This window comes from Excalfactoria chinensis, chromosome 8 (genome assembly GCF_039878825.1).
Source record: "Excalfactoria chinensis isolate bCotChi1 chromosome 8, bCotChi1.hap2, whole genome shotgun sequence".
In the NCBI taxonomy this organism is placed as follows: Eukaryota; Metazoa; Chordata; class Aves; order Galliformes; family Phasianidae; genus Excalfactoria; species Excalfactoria chinensis.
Window position 1 is genome coordinate 9,671,950 of NC_092832.1, and position 18,311 is coordinate 9,690,260.

The window sequence follows — 18,311 nt, forward strand, 5'->3', positions numbered from 1 at the left end:
TAAAAAGAAGAAGAAACAGCAGTCGCTGCTGAATGCAGCTCTGTGGTACCAAAGGAAGTAAATCCTCAATGATTACACAGACCTTACAATCCTTCTTAAATACAGGATTTGCTGGGAAAAGGGGAAGCAATAGATAGTTAAGGGCAGCCCGTGAATGGCAACCCCCAACTGACCTCTGCTTCACCTTTGTCTGTCAAATGATTTCTGTTGATTATACTTACAAAATATTCATATTTTCAAAGCACGTTTTGATGATCTGAATGTTACAAAACCAAGCTGTAATGTATTGTCTGCTGTATCCAAACTCTACATATCTCATACGACAGTATACAGCCTTACCGTTCCTTTACTACCCTGCCTATTATTGCACTTTTCTGATGTTAAACAAACTTCTACATGCCTGGCTGGTGTAAATAGCCACTGGACATGCTGCTGTGTTTAGGTCCATGGTGAAATGAACTCTAAGGTCTATACAAGTTGCTACCTTTTAATAATTGTTACTAAAACCTTTCATGATTAATTATATATATATATATATATATATGTATATGTATATATATAAAATATATTATATAATATATATATTATATATTATATAAAATATATATATCACTGCTTATGTAACTCTTAAGATAGTTTTATATTTCTGACATACAATATTCTGTCACAGTTCCAAAGATACTTAGGACATATTTGATACATCCCCATCGTCTCCATCATTATTGTGACTACATTAATCTTAGCTCAGATTAAGACAAATTCTCCTATCAAATAGGTTATAAGGACACTGAAGCTGAAGATTGGCCTCCTAGACGGATGTTGGGATGAAAAGAAAATATAGGACAAAAGGAAGATAAGCCTTATTATTTTATTTTTAGTTCATTCTATTTCATTTTCATGCTTTGTTCCATCCCTGTACTATTTCCACTAAGTGGGGGAAAAGGAAAAAGGGAACAGACACATGAAAATCAAGGAGCAAATCAGCCAGGAAAGAATGAGAGCATGCTGAATAACGCATCCCACTAGTTGAAGACTATTCTAACACTCGTGTAAAAGATGCCTTCATTATAGTTAACATGTTAACACTGCAGCAAGCACGGAAGTCAGTGAGTGCAATATTGATGCTTTAACAACAACTTATTAAGGTTACGTATAGAACACACTGTAACAACTACTCTGAACCATTGAGATCAAAGCACAAGAATGGGAATCAAACAATCTACACTATATTGTAAGAGAGTGCATTTGTTTGCAATAGCACGAAAATAAAAGACTGGGGGGAGAGTGGAGAAGAGAAAGCAGAGTGGGAAGGAATCAGTAGCATGTTTGGTATGAGCACAAGTTTTTTTTCCAAATGCATCTTTCCCTTGGTACTGTTTGACACACAAGAACGAAAGGCACCTTTTATTTGATAAGCATGGAAAACACAATTACAGCCAGCTATAAACCTGCCTGGTCACTCTTGTTTTAAGTGTTCATTAAATGAAGACAGATCTACCCTTTTAATTCAGACTCACTGCATACTAAGTACAAGTTAATAACTACTTAAGACTTTGGTCCCTGACAGAGTTACACATGCAGATTATTCTCTCTGACAAGAGATAAAGACAGAGAGAAAAAAAACAGCCACCAAATGAATCATTACCAAAAATCATTTCCATCTAAGCCGGAATATCTGATGAATTTTGTTTCAGGATCATTTGGCACAGTTGTTTACAGTGTCCACAAATATATGAGAGCTATAGAAAGCACTGATGTACGAACATTGCATCACCAGGCATGGTACCATATCAGTATCCCTTCTCAGTTTCTGCCTCTGTCAGTTTTTGCTGTAGATTTCAGAACAGCAAACTAAACTTGGCTGCGGATAATAAAAAACTCTTGAGTCCACACGCCATCCTCCATAACACATGATGAGACCAGTCCGTCTACACCATCACGCAATGGAGAATGGACACAACCTTCTGCCTTTTGCGTACTCTGATGGGAGCTGCTAGCAAATCTGCATAGGTTAGCACTGCTGGCAATAACAGATCTTACAAAGATAGGTCAAATCCAACCTCAAAAGCATGCAGAGATGTCCTTGCAGCAGTTTTTTAAGCACGGATGCTCTACTCGGTTGAGATTTTTCTGGGGATTCCCACGTCTGACTCATTCCTTGCAATACATATTTCCCTTTCCTCCAAACACAGACTGCAACTTCAGATATACTATAATTCTCAAACTCTGTGGTGTTCCTGTTTGTTTAAATTTGCTGTTGCTTTTGTGCTTGTCTATTGTTTTATTTTTGTATTTGCAAAGTACTCTATAGGAATTAGATTTTCCACAACATCAAGGGAAGTCGCACACTTGAAATCCACATGTGAAAATGCTTCAATCACCACCAAAGCCCCAGTATTCTAATGTCACCCCATAAAAACTGGAGGTCATAATCACCAGTGTTTCTTCAGAAAGTCATCTTCATAATAGCATAACATGAGTCACACTTGAATGCATCTTCACAGAATCTTGCCTTACTTTTCTAATGAACCAGGGTATTTTAGATCAGATACTGTTTATACTAACTTCTTACTATTCATAGAAAGAAAGCAAATAAGGTTAGGAACCATGTACAGGTAATGGTTACCTTGCTTGTACTGATCTCTTATCTGCATTCATAGAAAATAAGGCCTTAACGTTACAAATGCTGCACCAAGCCCAATTCACTTCAGTGGATTCAATAAAAACACAGAAGCCCATCTGTGCTCACTGCAGAAACAGCACTGAGTATGTTAAGCTTGATCCTATCATCAAGTTTAATTAGAATCACTGGGACTTAGCATAGGTGTAAAGATCCATCCTGTTGATCTACTTGTGGGATCATAGCCTTAATGTAAAGACATACAGCATTTTGTTATTACTTCAAATAATCCAAGTTGATCTCCTTTAAAGAAATAAGGCCTGATCTTCCGGGTGGTTCTACACAGGTAGGACACATTCTTTTCACAAGCACTATCTTTCATTCATAAATCAGAGTTTCTCCTTGTAAGAGTAGATAAGAACAGGAATTATTCTCCTGCCCCTCCAGCACTCTTTTCTCACTTGCTGCAAGTCTTTCCAAGGTCCAGAATTAATACAACAGATAACGTTTGTTGCACTCTACTCCTCAAGGCATCTGTCTACATTGCTGGGTGATAATATGCTACACGTAGCCCTGGGTAATAGGTATGGAAATCCAGAAAGCAATGTTTAACTATAAAGCATACTGCAACTGGTAGCAGATCTACGATTACGTCATAGTAACTCACTCAAATATGTGAAGATTAGCTACGTAATTAAGAGTATTAAATGAATAATTTAGGAATACACAAAATTTGCAAGTAGGCACAAGAAGAGATAAATAAACTTACATACTCACTTTAGTTTTATGTTTGGAAACGTCCTCTTGTCCTCTTCACTGTCACTGGTACATCAGCAACAGCCTCAGAGCTCTCATGCTCTCCCTCAGGAGGTTGGGTTTTGTTTGTTTATATGTGTATTTTTGTTGTTTTTCCTTACATTTCTTTTGTTTATTAGTTGTTGTATTTTTAATATGGAATTCCCCTTGAAAAACTACCCACTCAGATTGGCTTCTAAGAAATACTGTGGAAGAAGTGAGTTTCCAATAAATGAAACAACGTTCTCAAACAAAACGCACTAAAATTACCCACACCTTTGGTGTCTTCCCCCTGATTTAGCATTTTCCTTATTAAATACCAGCAAGGCCTGGTATAAAAAAGATTACGAAATTAATTCTCAATTATATTAAATGATATTAACCTCAACACATTTCCTTCTCAATTTATTGCAAGAATTATTACTGGAAGCTCTTGAAGAAAAGCAGTTTCCTACCTCCACAGTTATCTGAGAAGCGAAATAGGAAGGTAAAAAGTAAAAATTAAAGAAAAATTAAAATGTTACGTATACATGTTCATCTCATTTTTCCCATGCCTGACATCTCTAGGATGTCATAGGCTTTTCAGAAGATACAATTCCAGGTTAGAATAACAACTGTTAAAATACAAGAGTAATGTTTCTATACCTGCTAGTCAGGGAGAACAAATGCCAACATTACTGAAAAGTGAATTGAAGAAGGAAAAAGAAAAACCACAACCCTGAAAGCTGACAGCAGGACTACATTTCTTTTATACACTTACCTTTATTCCTAAGCAAAAGAACTTAGAGAAAACGCTCACATAAGTTAGACTTGCACTGTGAATTTTAGTATTCCCGCTTTGCAGGTGAAGAGTGGGAAAAAAAGGAGGTAAAAGGATTTTCTTTAACAAGTATCAATGTTGCTTGCAAACCTAATTAATCTTTCCTTTATCAAAACTAAGTTCATTAACTTCTAGATCTTATTTTGTGCTTAAAAATTTGGGGGCTTGGCTAAAACTGCTGTATCCTCACTCACCTACTAACAGGTGGATCTCATTTCTTCATTCATGTTATCCACACCAATCACATTTATACACTGTTGCCCCTTTAGAATACATCACTAATTTAAACAGGCAAGACTAATCAGAAGCTTAAAGAAAGACTTTTTTTCCTGGTAGCATCTTGATATCAGTAAGTAAAATAATATCACAATTACATGTGTCTGCTGTTCTTCACATACCCCCCATCCTAAGTGCTATAAGCACCACTCAGTGCAATCAGGCTCTCCCCTTTATAATATAAAGGACAAGTTAGACCGAATCTAAAAAAAAAATATCTTGTATTTTGCTTACAGTACCCTTGATATCTCGCTAATGAGTTCGGTATTACACCCAAGGATTCATGAGGTACACATGTGTAGTGGAAATGCTAAGGCAGGGCCTGAAACAGTGATTGAGCACCTGGTGGGAAGGCAAGGCCAAACCAGGGGAGCTTAGGTGAATGGAATGTACCTGAATGACCAGAAGGATTGGAGCCAGGATCCGCCTCTTCCCAGACCTCATTTAAGGGTTGGCAGTGGAGGTAAGGGTATGTCTTGCTGGAGATTCCTGCCTGCCTGAGGTTTGCCAAAGGTAAATAGCTTTTTTTCCTTAATTTCTGTGTATATGGCTGCTGCATTTGGGCTTGTTCTCATTCTTTGTAGCCAAGGACTTTGCTACCCTGCTATTATTGTGGTGCTTTCCATCCTATTATAGTATTATGCTCTGTAATACACAAAATGTTGAAATTCACGGGAATTTACTCTTCCAGCTCTTTGGGATAAAGGTTTTAATTAAACAACTTAAAGAAAAGAAATAATCAAATGCAACTTAGCCGGGGTACTGTCATCCCTTTTGTTCGTTTTGCTTTTCCAGTTTGATAATTGAAGGGATGATTCAACAGAATAAGTAATGAAGAAAAAGCATTTGGACATCTTAAGGCAAGGGCTGAACTGAGGATTCCATATAATGCTAAATTCATGGACTTATGTACTTAGCTGCTTTCTATTTTGAGACTCACTTGGAATGTTCTCTCTTGCTCAGTAATTCACTTTCAGAATACATAAATGTAGAGCTACGGTTGTCCGGCACTGCCCTGTGTTTTCCAGAATCTAGAGGAAGAACAGTTTAGTTATCAGAGATGTTGCTAACAACATTTTGTTCATTTTTCAATTCTTGTACCAATACGCTTCTATAGAAGAATCCAGGACCTTGTCCTTACAAGTTGCATAAATCACACTAGGAATGCAAAAAGAGTTTATGGGTCCTGTTTTGACAGGGATAATTATGTCTATCCTTCACTCAATGGCAGTCCAGGTTGAGCATGAATTTAATCAGCTGCCTGTTTCAGACAGCCTCAGAGTTCAGCTAACTGTTGACGCCTGCTCACATACCTACAAGTTTCTTTGGGTTACTCTGTGTTTCCCTCTGATCACATCTTATAAAGCATACACGTACACTCCTCTTCCTCTGCAATAGCAGCAGGCTGGTAGATGAGCAGCAGTAAGGGACCACATATATGATAAGTATATTTAGTGATAGTGTGGCCACACAAAACAGAAATTAGCGCCATTGGCTTTCAGTGAACGAAGCCTGCATGAAAATTTGTATATGTGCAAGCTTATTTGTAATCTCAGCACAGTGGAAGACATCTCACTCGTGTACAGCTGTGCACCGTCAGGGGAGAAATAGCTTAATTCTGCTTTTATGTAAAATTAACTCATGGAGACACTTATCAGATGCTCCTGTACTGCACAACAGATGGCACTTCAGGTTGCGAAGTTTGTGCAGTGCTCAGTGGAAGTGTAAGAACAGCACGTTTGGAATTTGCTTGTAATAATTGTAATAGTTTACTTAATAGTTTACTTTTTTTATTATTTCTTCCATTCCTTTTTTTTTCCCCCCCTCCATAATTTAAGCTACAGTTCTCCAGCAGGCTCTGATGGGCCTGCGGCAACACACTGAAATGATCACAGCAAGCACGAATGCTTGCACGAAGACCTACCTTCTGGAAACACCTCAAGGAGCCTGGCAGGAACGACACGGGCGAAAAGAGTTTTAATTACTTCCACGCAGCGTTTTGCATGAGCTCAATTAGCACACTGTGTAACGGCTGAACGGAGGGTGGACCGCGTGCGTACAGAGCGGGCAGCAAAACCGTTTATGAACAGGTGGCACACACAGGCAGGAAACAGAGTATCAAAGCGGGAGCCACGTGCCGCCGAGGGAAGAGGCACCGCTTCCTCACGGGCGGCGCTCTCGAAGCTCTCAGGGCTGTCTCTGGGGACTAACCGGGCACCGCCGGGCCCCGAACTCACCGGGCACCCGCTCGTTGTCCCTCAGCCCTCATACGATTCGGGGAACCGCGTTGGCTGCTCCCCGCACCGTGCCTGCCCACAGCTCCGGGTCTCGGGGCGGCGCGCGGCCGTTTCCCCTGCGGCCGCGAGGCAGCCGGGCTCGGTCCAGCTGCAAACGGCCGGTGGGTTCAGCTGCCCTCAGCGGGGCCGAGCTGCACAGCACAGCGCGAGCGGCGCGCCACGCGCCGCCCTCCCCGAGACAACGCTGAGCGAAACAACGGGACTCGGAACCGGGGATTCACGGACGGAAACGCGGGAAGGAGCCGACGGGAATGCGAGGGCTGAGGGGAGCGCTGCAGAGCGGGGCGCTGTTGAAGGGAGCGCGCCACTCGCGCCCGCCGCGGAGCGGGATCCCCTGGCAGCAGCAGCCGCCACCCGCCCACACCCGCAGCTTCCCCCCTCTCCCCCCCCCGCGTCTTCCCTCCGACTGTCACGTGCTCCGGGAGCCGCAAAGCAGCGCCGCTTTTGCGACAGGGTGACAGCCAAATGGTGCGACATCCGCGGCGGCCGCAGGAGCAGCAGCCGCGGCGGCCGAGCGCTGCCAGGGCGGAGCGCCGCGACAGGGCGAGGGAGCGCACGGCGACACCGCACCGCACCGCGGCACAGCGCCCGGAGAGACCCCCATGAGCGGTAGGGGGGCGGCGGCGGCCCCTCCCGCGTCCCCCTGCCTCGGCGCCGAGCGCTCCCCCCGCCCCCGATGCGCCCTTAGTCCCGGCCCCGGACCCGCCTCCCTCGCTCCCCTCCCCGGCGGCGGCGGCGGCAGCGTCCAGGTGCGGACTTCAAACCCCAGCGCAATGGCGTCCAACGCGGCCGAGAGGGAGATCCTCTTCACCGACCTGCAGGTAAGCGGCGGGCACCGCCCGAGCCGCGCTCCCCGGCGGGGAGGATGCGGCTGCCGCGCCCCGCCGCCCCCTGCCCGCCGCTCGGCGCGCCGCCGGGCGCCCACCCCGCTGGGCCGGGCCGGGCCGGGGAGGCGGCGGCGGGGCGGAGGAAGCCCGCGCCCACCCCAGGCCTCTTCCCGCCGCGCTCCCCCGAGAGCGAAGGCGCCGCCGCCCGGTCACGGCCCCACCCCGCCGCCGGCCGCGACCCGCTTTTGTCTGCTGGCGGCTCGCTCCCTCCCTCCTTCCCTCGCTCCTTCCCCCGCAGCCCTCCGGCTCGGCCCGCGCCGCGCCCCCCGCCCTCCCGCGGCCCCGCGGCTGCCGAGCGCCCCCGGCCGCCCGCAGCGGAACGCGCCGCCCGTCCCGGGCACGGCCGAGCGGGGAGGGGCGGTCCTGGGGGGCTCCCGCGCAGGTTGGAGCCCGGGGCCGCTCCTCGCAGAACCAGGAGCGGTTCCTTTGTGCGGGCGTACAGCTCCGAGCGGGGAGGAGGAGAAAATGGTCCCTAAGCACCGCCGGTCACCCGGCGAGGGTTCTTGTGGCTGCGCAACAAGCCCCCCGGATCCCATGGCCGGCTGCTTCCAGCTCCGAGTTGGGCCGGCAGTGCCCCGTGCAACTGCTACTTCCCCGCTTGTCAGCTGCAGGCATAGGCAAAATTCAGGCGCTTCGCTACTGTGCTCTTATCTGCAAATGTCAGCCCAACCTGCTGCCTCTTCCGCTTCCTTGTGTAAAGAGCACTTGTTTTCTGGTTTTTGTTTTGTTCTGTCCCCTTCTTCTTCTTTTTTTTTTTTTTCTTTTTTTTTTTTTCTTTTTTTTTTTTTTTTCTTTTTTTTAATCCCCGTGAGTTAGGGTTTATCTGGAAAAGAATGCATCTCCGGATTTGTTAGTTGGACAATTAACCAAACTAAGAAGGCCATAAATGGAAAGCATTGAAATTCATGTTTGAATAGAAGTGAGAGAGGCACGCTTAAAAAAGGAAACATTTCACAAATGCTGAGAAATCCTCTGCTAGATTTAAATGTTCGCGCTCTGCTCGGTGCAGTAACAAAGGGAAGGAAGGCACAATGGGGACATCATAGCGTCCTTCTTGAGACTGCAGCACACGAGATGGCTGAAGGCTAAGGATCCATGCAGAGTGCTGAACTTTAATCAGTGGCACGAAAGTGTCTAGGAAGAATCGCTATGGTAATACAAACTTGATACGATGATATGTAAGCTGGTAAACCTGTTTGAAGTGGTGAGCTGTGTGAATATAACTGTGGTAGCGCTACAGGTAAGCTGCGTGGGGCAGAGCTACAGTAGGAGTTCTGAGGAGGGGTGGGATTCAAGTAGAGGGGCTTGGTTGTGTTGGAGGGAGGGATCTCTTGCTCGGGGGTGGTGTTTTTTGTTTTTATTTCATCTTTTTGGGAAGATGACACTGACAGCAATGATAGATATTTAATTTTAAAAAAAAAAGAAGTGGATCGGATGCTTTGGTTAGGCTGTCTCCCACATCATAGATGGTAACTTAGCATTTAGTCCTGATGCCTAACAGAAAGGTTACAAAGTTGGGTGGAAATGTCACTTGTGTTTAAGCTTTGTCAAACAGCTAACTTCAGGTATTTCTTTTAGAGGAACTTCCACATCAGCTTTGAAAGTCTTGCTTTCTTTTCAGCGGCATATACTGGCAAAAATCTCAATAGCCTTTTCCCCATGAGTTAAAGGCAAATCACTCTTCATATAGCTACGTATACAAGCTACTTTAGGGGCATGTTCCCAAAGAAAGAGGAACTACAGTGAAGTGTGAGCTGTGCCATTTTACTTGTGTCACATCAAGAGAAAACTTCCTCAAACTAAAGGATATCAACCTCAGAGTTGTTTGTGCTTAATCTGGGCTGTTATGTGCATATCGCAACTCTGTATGGAAGGGTACGGAAGTTGTAAAATGCAAGGCTGTGCTAAAAGCCGAGTGCCTCTGGTAAGTGGCTTGATCTAGATCTTGAACCGTGTGAGGTTTAGATGTTTTGATAATGCTCATGAAGACCTACCGAAAGCAGTTAAACAGTGCTAACGCTGTGCTTGTTCCTGTCTTCAAATCACAAGTATCAGCCAGTGATAAACGTAGCGTATGGCTTATTGACACTGCTCTGTGCTCCGTGTGCTTTTGTTGTGATGGCCCCGAGTGCTCCGCTGTGCTGCGGGTGGTTAACTGTGAGGTTGGGATTCATTTAGTGAAAGTGGCTCCATCCTTATTAATCAGTGGGACTCTCTCAGTTGCTGACTAACGTGGTGAGAAGTGGGTTTGGGGAAAATAGGGAAAACAAAAGGGCAAAATCACTAACTGCTGCAAAGAAAGTGATAAAACAGATGTGACATATGCACTTGTTTCCAAATGAACACCATTTAATCTAACAGGCCTTAAACAGCTTGCTTGCACTTCTCTTCACAATGAGTTTTGTGTGTGTGCTCATATATGCACACACGCATTAAACTTATATAATCTTATATATCTAAATTTATGAAAAAAAAAAAAGACTTCGTATGTGATAGAACTGTTTCTTAAATGCATTTGCTGGCAAATATCCGCATCTGTCCTACGACTGCTACAAAGCATTTTTTTTCCATCCTTGTATGTTTACTTCACAAACAGTGGGAACTATCTCTTGCTTCTAAGCAAGTTTTCACATAACTTTGTTCCAGTCACAAATCACACCACTTACTCCTCAGTAGTCACCGAATACATACTAGAACATGAATCTGGTGGTAACCAAACATCCTTTTAGTATGCTTTGTTTAGTGCATCACCAACAAGATTTTCTGCTTGCCAAATACTGGCTGAGAACTCACAACGCCAGCTTACCTTTTTACCTCCTTTTTATCTCCAGTGCAGGTTCTTTTGTAGGAGGGGGCAGGATCTTGGGTAAGAATCTATATTGCTGATGTTGCCTTCCCTTCCAAAATTCAGCTGTCCTTCTCTGAGCTTGCATCCCTTTAGAGCTTTGTCCAGCAGGTAAAGTGGCCTCGCAGGTGCTTGCTTTTAGGCTAATTGCAGAGCCTTTAACCATTTGCTTTTTGCTGGAAGTGACAAGAAAAAATGTTATCTTACAATGCAGTTAACTGTTAAATTAAAGCATCCATGAAATAAAACTTCTTAAATTCCATACAAAAAACGCTGACTTTGCCTCTTCAAAATCACTGCTAAAAATATATATAAATATATATATATATAGCTGTTGAGGTAGTGTGCATTTCTAAACATTTGTGCTTTCTTTTAAGTGACGATAGCTGTCAGCATACTAAATTGCTATGGCCTGCCTAATAGAACTTATTACTCAGGCCATTTAAATGAAGCCATTGTGTATGTAAAGTGACCGTGCTTCTGGGTGTTCCCTACCACTTCTTTCCCAGAGAGTAATAGAAATGTTTTCATTTGTAGACTTCTGCTGTTAATGTTACAGGATTTATTTTAAGGGGGGGGAAAAATTGTTCATTCAGAATTGTGCTTCCAAAACAATTCCTACTTAATTAAAAAAGTGTATCACTTGTTTTCATTTGCTAGAATTCAGCAGTTGATCAAGAGGGAGCGTTTGCCATGTCGCAGTGTAGTTGGGTTGAAAGAGTTTTTCAAACACCATCAAAGTCACGCATTTATAAAACCATAAAATATTTGCAAAAAGTGTTTCTAAGTATGGACTGGTCAGTATGAAAGGATTTTTCCTTTCTTCCTCACTGATGTCTTCCCTAATGGGCACTGTAGTCACCTAGTGCTCAGATGCTATAGTCAGGAACCTTGGAAATGTCCATTTCACATTAGAGTCATTTTTAAAAGGCCATTGCCAACTTGTTTGTTTAAAGGAATAATGAACAATACCGTGAGTGAAATGTATGTAAAGTGAAGCTTATGCTTACTTGATGGCATTTCCTGTATAGTTTTTACTATTTGCTGTATTTTTCCATTTTTATATCTGAGATGAGAATATCCATAAAATGAATGTGACTGAAGAATGCTCAGTGTTTTGTTATCTGCATGCAACAAAGAGGACAACTTTGTTTTCTGTATAAACGTACATAAAGTGAGGTGCTTGAGCTCGCCATGTTGGACTGAGCTACCAGATGCATCTCTGCAGACCTGCGTTTCCTTCCTGGCTGCTCTGCTCGCTGCTGGGTGACATTAGGCAGACGACTTTGCTTACTCATGTTTCAATTTCCCTGTCTCTAGAACAGAGGTAATGATGCTTGCTTTTTAAGAGATAACGAGTACTGGGTATTTATTATTAGCTGTGGTCAAGTGCCTAAGGACAGTTTAAAAAGGTACAAGTAACCTAATTAATTTGTTTTGAACAGCCATTGTAATTAGGCTGGATATTCAGCCATAAGACTACCTTCAGCTTCTGTTCAGCTAGGACAGATTAGCCTCAAATAAGTTTGCATTACACTTCTTCCATCTGAACAAGAAAATGTCACATTTGGGTGAAATTACCTTAAACCATTCTGCTGCAGCTTAGACACTAAAAGGTGTGTGGCTTCTCAGGTCCCTACAAACGCTTCCAGAACTGATGAATTTAGGGAAGCACTTCAGTTTTTTTCCATTTGTGGGCATACATTACTCTTTAAACAGTACTGTGTTCAAAATTTGTATTAGTAAAATATACATCCTGTCCTCAGTGGAACATAAACAGTCCTTAAAATACCTTTAGGTAGGTGCATGGGTTGGGCTTTTGGTTTTGTTTTGGTTTGTGGATTTTTTTTCCCCCATCTTCTGAATTCTGCCAGTCTGCCTGCTAACAGAAGTCCACACCTCATATAAATCCTTATGTACATTTAGCTTAATTTTCTTCATAGGAGCAGAGGTCTTTCTAGGACCCTGCTCTGTTATTTGAACTCAAATATTTTAACATCATTAGTGATGGGTAGTAGGAAAGTACATATAGGTACAGTATACTTAGTAGCCCTGCTGGAAAAGTTGTATACACTGTGAATGGTCATTCAACATAATGTAACCTAAAATCTGTAGTGGAATAACTAGGTAAACATGTCTTTTGCATTGGGGAATAGTGGTTTAAGGGCTTAATAATGGGATTAGGAGTCTCTTCCTTTAGTGTCCCTGTGCTTTGCTGAATTAGAGGCTCAGACATTACATGGCTTCTACTTAGATTCAAAGTAATGAAGCCTTATGGTGTGTTCTGTGCAGCATTTGGGTCTCTGCTTTTTCTTTTGGCTTTTCCCAGAGCTCACTTGTACAAGTGCTGAAAGTTGGTTGCTGGTAGGGTTGTTGTTTTCATGTTTCTTTCTTTTAATTTTCTATTCTTTTTAAACATATTCAAATATATATTCAAAATATTTATATACACTTTTCTTTGTATGGATCTATTAAGTGAATGAGTTCAGGAACAGACTAAGCTGAAGTTTCTCTCGTGAGCTAGTTGCTCTGTAACAGGCATTTCTATGATATTCTGAAGTTTTGTTTATTTATTTTGAAAACTAGGTCTGCACTTCCTACCGTGAGGAAAACAGCTTCTTTGCTTTTGGTTTTATATTTTTTCTTCCCCTAAAAGAAATGAAATCTATCTTGTGGAATCCACAATTTCTGCTACCTTGAGCTGTGATTCAGAAGGACTACACTGAAACAGGAACTAATAGCACCCAGAGTCAAAGCATGTTGGTCATGCTCTTACCATAATGTTACATCTGGTCAGTGTGTTTATTTTGAGTGTGTCAATATAAGTGTGTCACACTGCCACACATCCGTATCATTTCAGGTTACTGCAGTTCTCTGGTTCCTGATCACCTGCTGTGATGGCTCACCAGTGATTTGGAATACTTGCATGGCAGTGTGAACATGCATCCTGTGAAGCAAATGCTCTGTGCGTTTTCTCATGGTACTTTTTGGGATGCTTTCCAGAACTTTCAGGAATCCTGTGACTGTGTCAGACGAATGCAGTTTTGTAGTCTTTACTGACTGCCAGCACAGCTTCTGGCAGCTGCCTTGGGGTGTATGGCTGAGCTCTGTGCTGAGCAGACACTAATGTGAACAGGATAGTGGGCAGCTGCACAGTTACCTTCTGCCAAATGGATCAGCTCTGCTGGGAGTTGTTCTGCTGCTGTACTGTAGTAACAGAAGAGGATAAAACTAGGATATTCAGGCCAAAGCATTTACCTTTGCAAATAGGGTGAACAATCTGTTACTGCAGCACAGTAGGGATAATTAGATGGTGTTGAAGAACATGGCCATAACTAGTATTTTTATTGACACTAGATACAGAAGGGGGTGTACTGTGCATTGAGGATATGGCCACTTTGGCTGTAGTTCTGTTTGTTGTACAGTGATGCACAGAGCAGAGCGCTCCTGGAGTGACTGGATGCACCATGATGGCAAAATATGCTCCTGGCGGTGGAGTTTTTTACTTCTGCTGGGCAGCTGGGGGAGAAAACAGGAATATTAGCATAAGTAGCTCCAGCAAAACAACTATGTCTATGCTAAAGGTCTTTATTGTACCATTACAGGCACTTACTTGTGCTGCTCTAGTACCTAGGAGTTGTGGCTCTTGGTTGGAATCATTTTGCACTAAGCTTTGCTTAACAGAGAACAAGTAAGAGCTGCCACAAGAAAGCATGTGACAAAGTAAGTGATGGAAAGGCAGGGAGGAAGAGAAAGCGCTGGGATGAGCAGTTCAGCCATTTGTCTGGGGACATGCAGTAGCAGGGGAGCGCTCAAAGGAGCGCTGGAAGGATGTAGCTCTGTAGGGGTTTGGCAGAAAATCTCTTCCAAGGCCTGGGGGATGTTCAGGTATGTGGTATGGGTGGTGGAGAATGGTGACCAGGCTGATCATGAAGGTCATGATATGATAGAAATAACCTAGAGGTACCAAATAAGCAGTGACTGTTGGGAAGGCCTTGGCTATGGAAGATTGGTACATACAGATTTTTTCCTGTTTGGGTGGAGTTTAGTTGCTTTTGTTTGGTTTGCTGTATAGGAAGATTAACGTGTGGCAGACCCAGAGAGGACTTGCTCTGACCTGTTAAGCAAATCCAGAAAACTGGGTTATGTTGTTGGGTTTCTTTTTTTTTTTTTGCTTTGTTTTTAGGTGGGAGAAACAACAACAAACCTGAATGCAGACAAAGTAAACTAGTTAGTTTTTTCTGCCTCTAATTCTTGTGGGTTTCCATAAACCTTTCCTCACTCTCAATGCATTGGTTTTTAAATTCCTGATTTGTTCTCTACATAAATACAAATCAGGGAGCTCAAATTGGAAAGCCTGTAGTGTCTGCTTCATGCCTGTAGTATTATGTGCAGTAGTCAGTGCTGAAGCAAACTTATGTTTCTGTTCAGGGTTTCCAAATGTTTGCACTCCTCCAACATGGCAAAAGGATTCTGACTTAAAATGAAGTCTGTTAAACAGAAGAACACACTAACCTGATAATGAAACTAGAAGAACCAGTGGCTTTGCTGAACATAAAGTTGAGAAGAGCTCAGGGACAGCTTTCCGTTAAGTTCTGAGATAAATCTGATGGATGATACAGGGCTCTGCTAATGTGACAGGAATACTTTGGAGCAGATCAGGTCAGAGAGGAACTTCTTATCTGGATTATAAGTCCAGTAAACAACGGGAATGTTTTCTCAGTTAGTGCTGGGCATACAACATGGAGAATGTTGCTCAGCTCTCGGACTGCGATGGCTTGTTTTTAATTAATTTGTAAGAATTAATTTAATTTGTAAGAATTAATGTTTGGAATATATAAAGATCACCACAGTGTGTATTATCTTATTATCTTTATAAAATTTGTGTATATATTACAAGGACTCCTTTTTTTTTTTTTTTTTGTTTGTTTGATGGTTGAAAGCAGCAGAAAAGTGCTGGTTTTTTTTCTTTTGGTTTGTCTCTTATTTTTGTGTGTTTGGTTTTTTTGTTTGTTTGTTTGTTTTTTAAGTCCTAAACACAAATTGCTTAATGAAGCACGAAAGAATTGTAGGGCTTAGCGTGTCACTGGTGCTGTAGTTTAAAGGCAAACTTAGCAACTCGGTATATTTGAAAACTGTAGAAAGGTATATTCAGTTAGTTCTGTTGCTGTAGATGACTAAAATCCCAGGCAGAGCTGTGACAAATTTAGGATGGAAAAGTTCTGCTTGTTCATTGTTCTCTGCACACTGCAACTGGAAGTTTTGCACATGCAGACTTAATCGTGTCAGACTTCCTCAGCTGGTGCTGTTGCTAAAAGTGGTTCTGTGCCATGTTGTGTTGCTTTACACTTGCGCAAACAGCTATACTGTGAACAGATTTTGTTGATAGCTTTGTTTGAATGTTTGTGGAGATTTTTTTGTGTTGTGGTTTGGTTTGGTTTTGTTTTTTGTTTGTTTCTTCCCCCTAAATTAGTTTTCAGGCTGATCAGTTTCACAGTCCAACTAACTGTGTGGCCATATAAAGGTTTGTACTGGCGTACGTCAGGGAATAGTCTGGGGTAGGAACAAGCTGTTAGGAGTGGCTAGGACTGCTGGTTCCTCAGAGCTGCTTTTGTGCGTGTGATGCTGGTTTGTGTAGTAAAACATTCATCAGATTACAGGCCCGAGATTTACTTTGTGTATGTGGTTTTTGCTAGAGACTGTGAAGAGAGTCCAATTGTGCTGCAGATGAATATACAGATAATAAACAACATGCTCTGTCTGTGGCAATTCTTTTCTAGCTTTGCATTTTTCAAGCAGAAGGCATCATGGTACCTGCATGTGACCATAAGAACCTATTTAACTGCAAAAACCTTGAAAATGGAATTAATTTGGATATTATGCATAGGGCAGATGTAGTTACATTTACTTTGATGACAAAGACTGAGAACAACAGTAAGGTTTGGTAGCAGTGTGCAGGGTGTATGATGGGGATACCACCACAGCTTTACTTACTAGGCTTCAGAAGTTCATGCTATGGCTTCTGTGTCCTGGAGAGCAAGATAGCAGTTCTGAAAACATTCGGTCATCTTGTTATTTCTGTAACTAAGTAAGAGGGGGGAAAAAAAGCAGGTATTCAATTGAAACAGATGGGATCAAATTTTAGAGTGACAAAAAAACTTACTGTGCAAATAATATAACGTTATTGTCCATAAAGTAAATGAAGTGTGTGAGGTATTGGTATACTTCAGTTATTGAATAGTTCAATGGCTGCGAGCCATTTGAATATTTAGTAGGGAAAAAAAGAAGAGGTGAATGTTTGCAATAACAGAACAGCTCTTAGTGATCAGCATCAATTAAAGCTCTAATTAGGGGACTCCGATGCTGTGTGGTGGAGGTTTAGCCAAATTTAGGGGAGGAAAGACCTGAAAATATTGTGCACAAAGAACACATTAAAGGTAGCAACGTAATTAAATGTTTTCAAAATTATCAATTCGTTTTCCTCTTCTTTGTACACACTGACAGACTGTGGGTGCGTTTTTTCATCATAACCCAGCTGTGCCATCAGGATTGTGGACATGGTTTTTTAAATTAGTGCAGTGGGGGTGAGCATTATCTTCAGGATAAGCCAAAGGAGGGCTCTGGGTGGTTCTGGGTGCTCCCAAGTCCTTCTGCTGCCAACTGGTTTATCTGTTCTTCTGGGCAAGAACCTTTCTGCCAGCTCATAGTTAAATGGAAAAAAAAATAGTGCTGTTCTTCTGCCTACCTTTGTTATTTCTCTGTCACAGTAGGAGAACCATAGCTCCATTGTGACAGATTTATGACTCAAACTGTTTGTCATATTATTGGAGGTGTGACTGAAATTCCTCTTTCATCATTGTGATGCATATTATCTTCTCACTTGGATTTTTAAGTAACATAAATCCAAAGAGCTCCAAAACATGTCTGGAGAATTTAAGAGAAATGTGAACTGACTGTGTGGCCTGTCATTTTTTCTTTTTACAAGCACAGTGTGTAAAACTGTCCATTGCTTTTCTACTTCAAACATTTATTTATGTGGAAGACTTTGCAAAGCAATTAAGTGGAATGCATTTGAGGAGAATGTTCCTCGTACAGATGCATCTGCATGTGACATGACAGGATTATTTCTTCCCTACTTCTCAAACTGTGTAGGCTAACATTTTAAGGGAGATGATGACAAAGAAGTGTCAGTTTTTCTTAAAAACAAAAGACAAAAGTACATCATCGTTTGTGACAATGCTCCTGCTGTCAGCTCTTTGGAGAACTTGAGTAACTATGTGGGCTTAATGGCACGGGGAGAAGGAATACAGAAAAGAGATTCTAGCGAAAGGTTATAGGAGACAGAGTCAGTCACACTGAAGGCGAGGTGTCAAAGGCTTGTATTGAAAGTACCAAAAGAAGTGTACTGCGGATCTACAGAACACTTGAAAATCAGCAAGGCCTTTTTGTAGGGCATGTTCTAAACTTAGTGGCAGCAGTAGAAAAGTAAAAGTACTGTAAATCGTACATGCCTGACTACTAGTGTAGCATTCTTGAACTGCTGCCCATTTAGGACTCGGCAATCTCCTTTAATGGAAGCGTGTTTTCTTCAATATTTCAGCTTGTTTATTGCTTATAAATAAGCTCATCTGAAGCTGGTGTTCAAGGCTGAGAATAACGATGTGTTACAAGTTATGGTTTGCAAACTGGCATATCTATATAATTAGAGATCCTTAAGAAGGTAGTTTAAATTCTGTTCTTGAAACTTAACTTATTATTTAATGATATATAT

The 18,311-nt window shown here is 42.3% G+C and overlaps 2 protein-coding genes across 3 annotated transcripts in view; one reads left to right on the top strand and one right to left on the bottom strand.

The window, feature by feature from the left end:
• Positions 1 to 7,285, bottom strand: part of LOC140255613 (uncharacterized) — a 430,899-nt gene extending 423,614 nt beyond the window's left edge. The window contains exons 1-2 of the mRNA XM_072343365.1: positions 6,946 to 7,285; positions 5,452 to 5,542 (exon numbers count right to left, since the gene is read on the bottom strand). Of these exons, the coding sequence (XP_072199466.1) occupies positions 5,452 to 5,542; positions 6,946 to 7,285 (431 nt within the window). The remainder of the gene's footprint in view (positions 1 to 5,451; positions 5,543 to 6,945) is intronic.
• PKN2 (protein kinase N2) overlaps positions 4,935 to 18,311 on the top strand; it is a 54,795-nt gene continuing 41,418 nt past the window's right edge. The window contains exon 1 of one of the 2 annotated variants that reach the window (XM_072342784.1): positions 4,935 to 5,024. Coding sequence is in view for 1 of the 2 variants with exons in the window: in XM_072342783.1 (XP_072198884.1) it covers positions 7,411 to 7,629 (219 nt within the window). In the remaining variant the exon portion in view is untranslated. Of the gene's footprint in view, positions 5,025 to 6,820; positions 7,630 to 18,311 lie in introns of those variants that run through there. The other variant, XM_072342783.1, reaches the window with a different exon arrangement.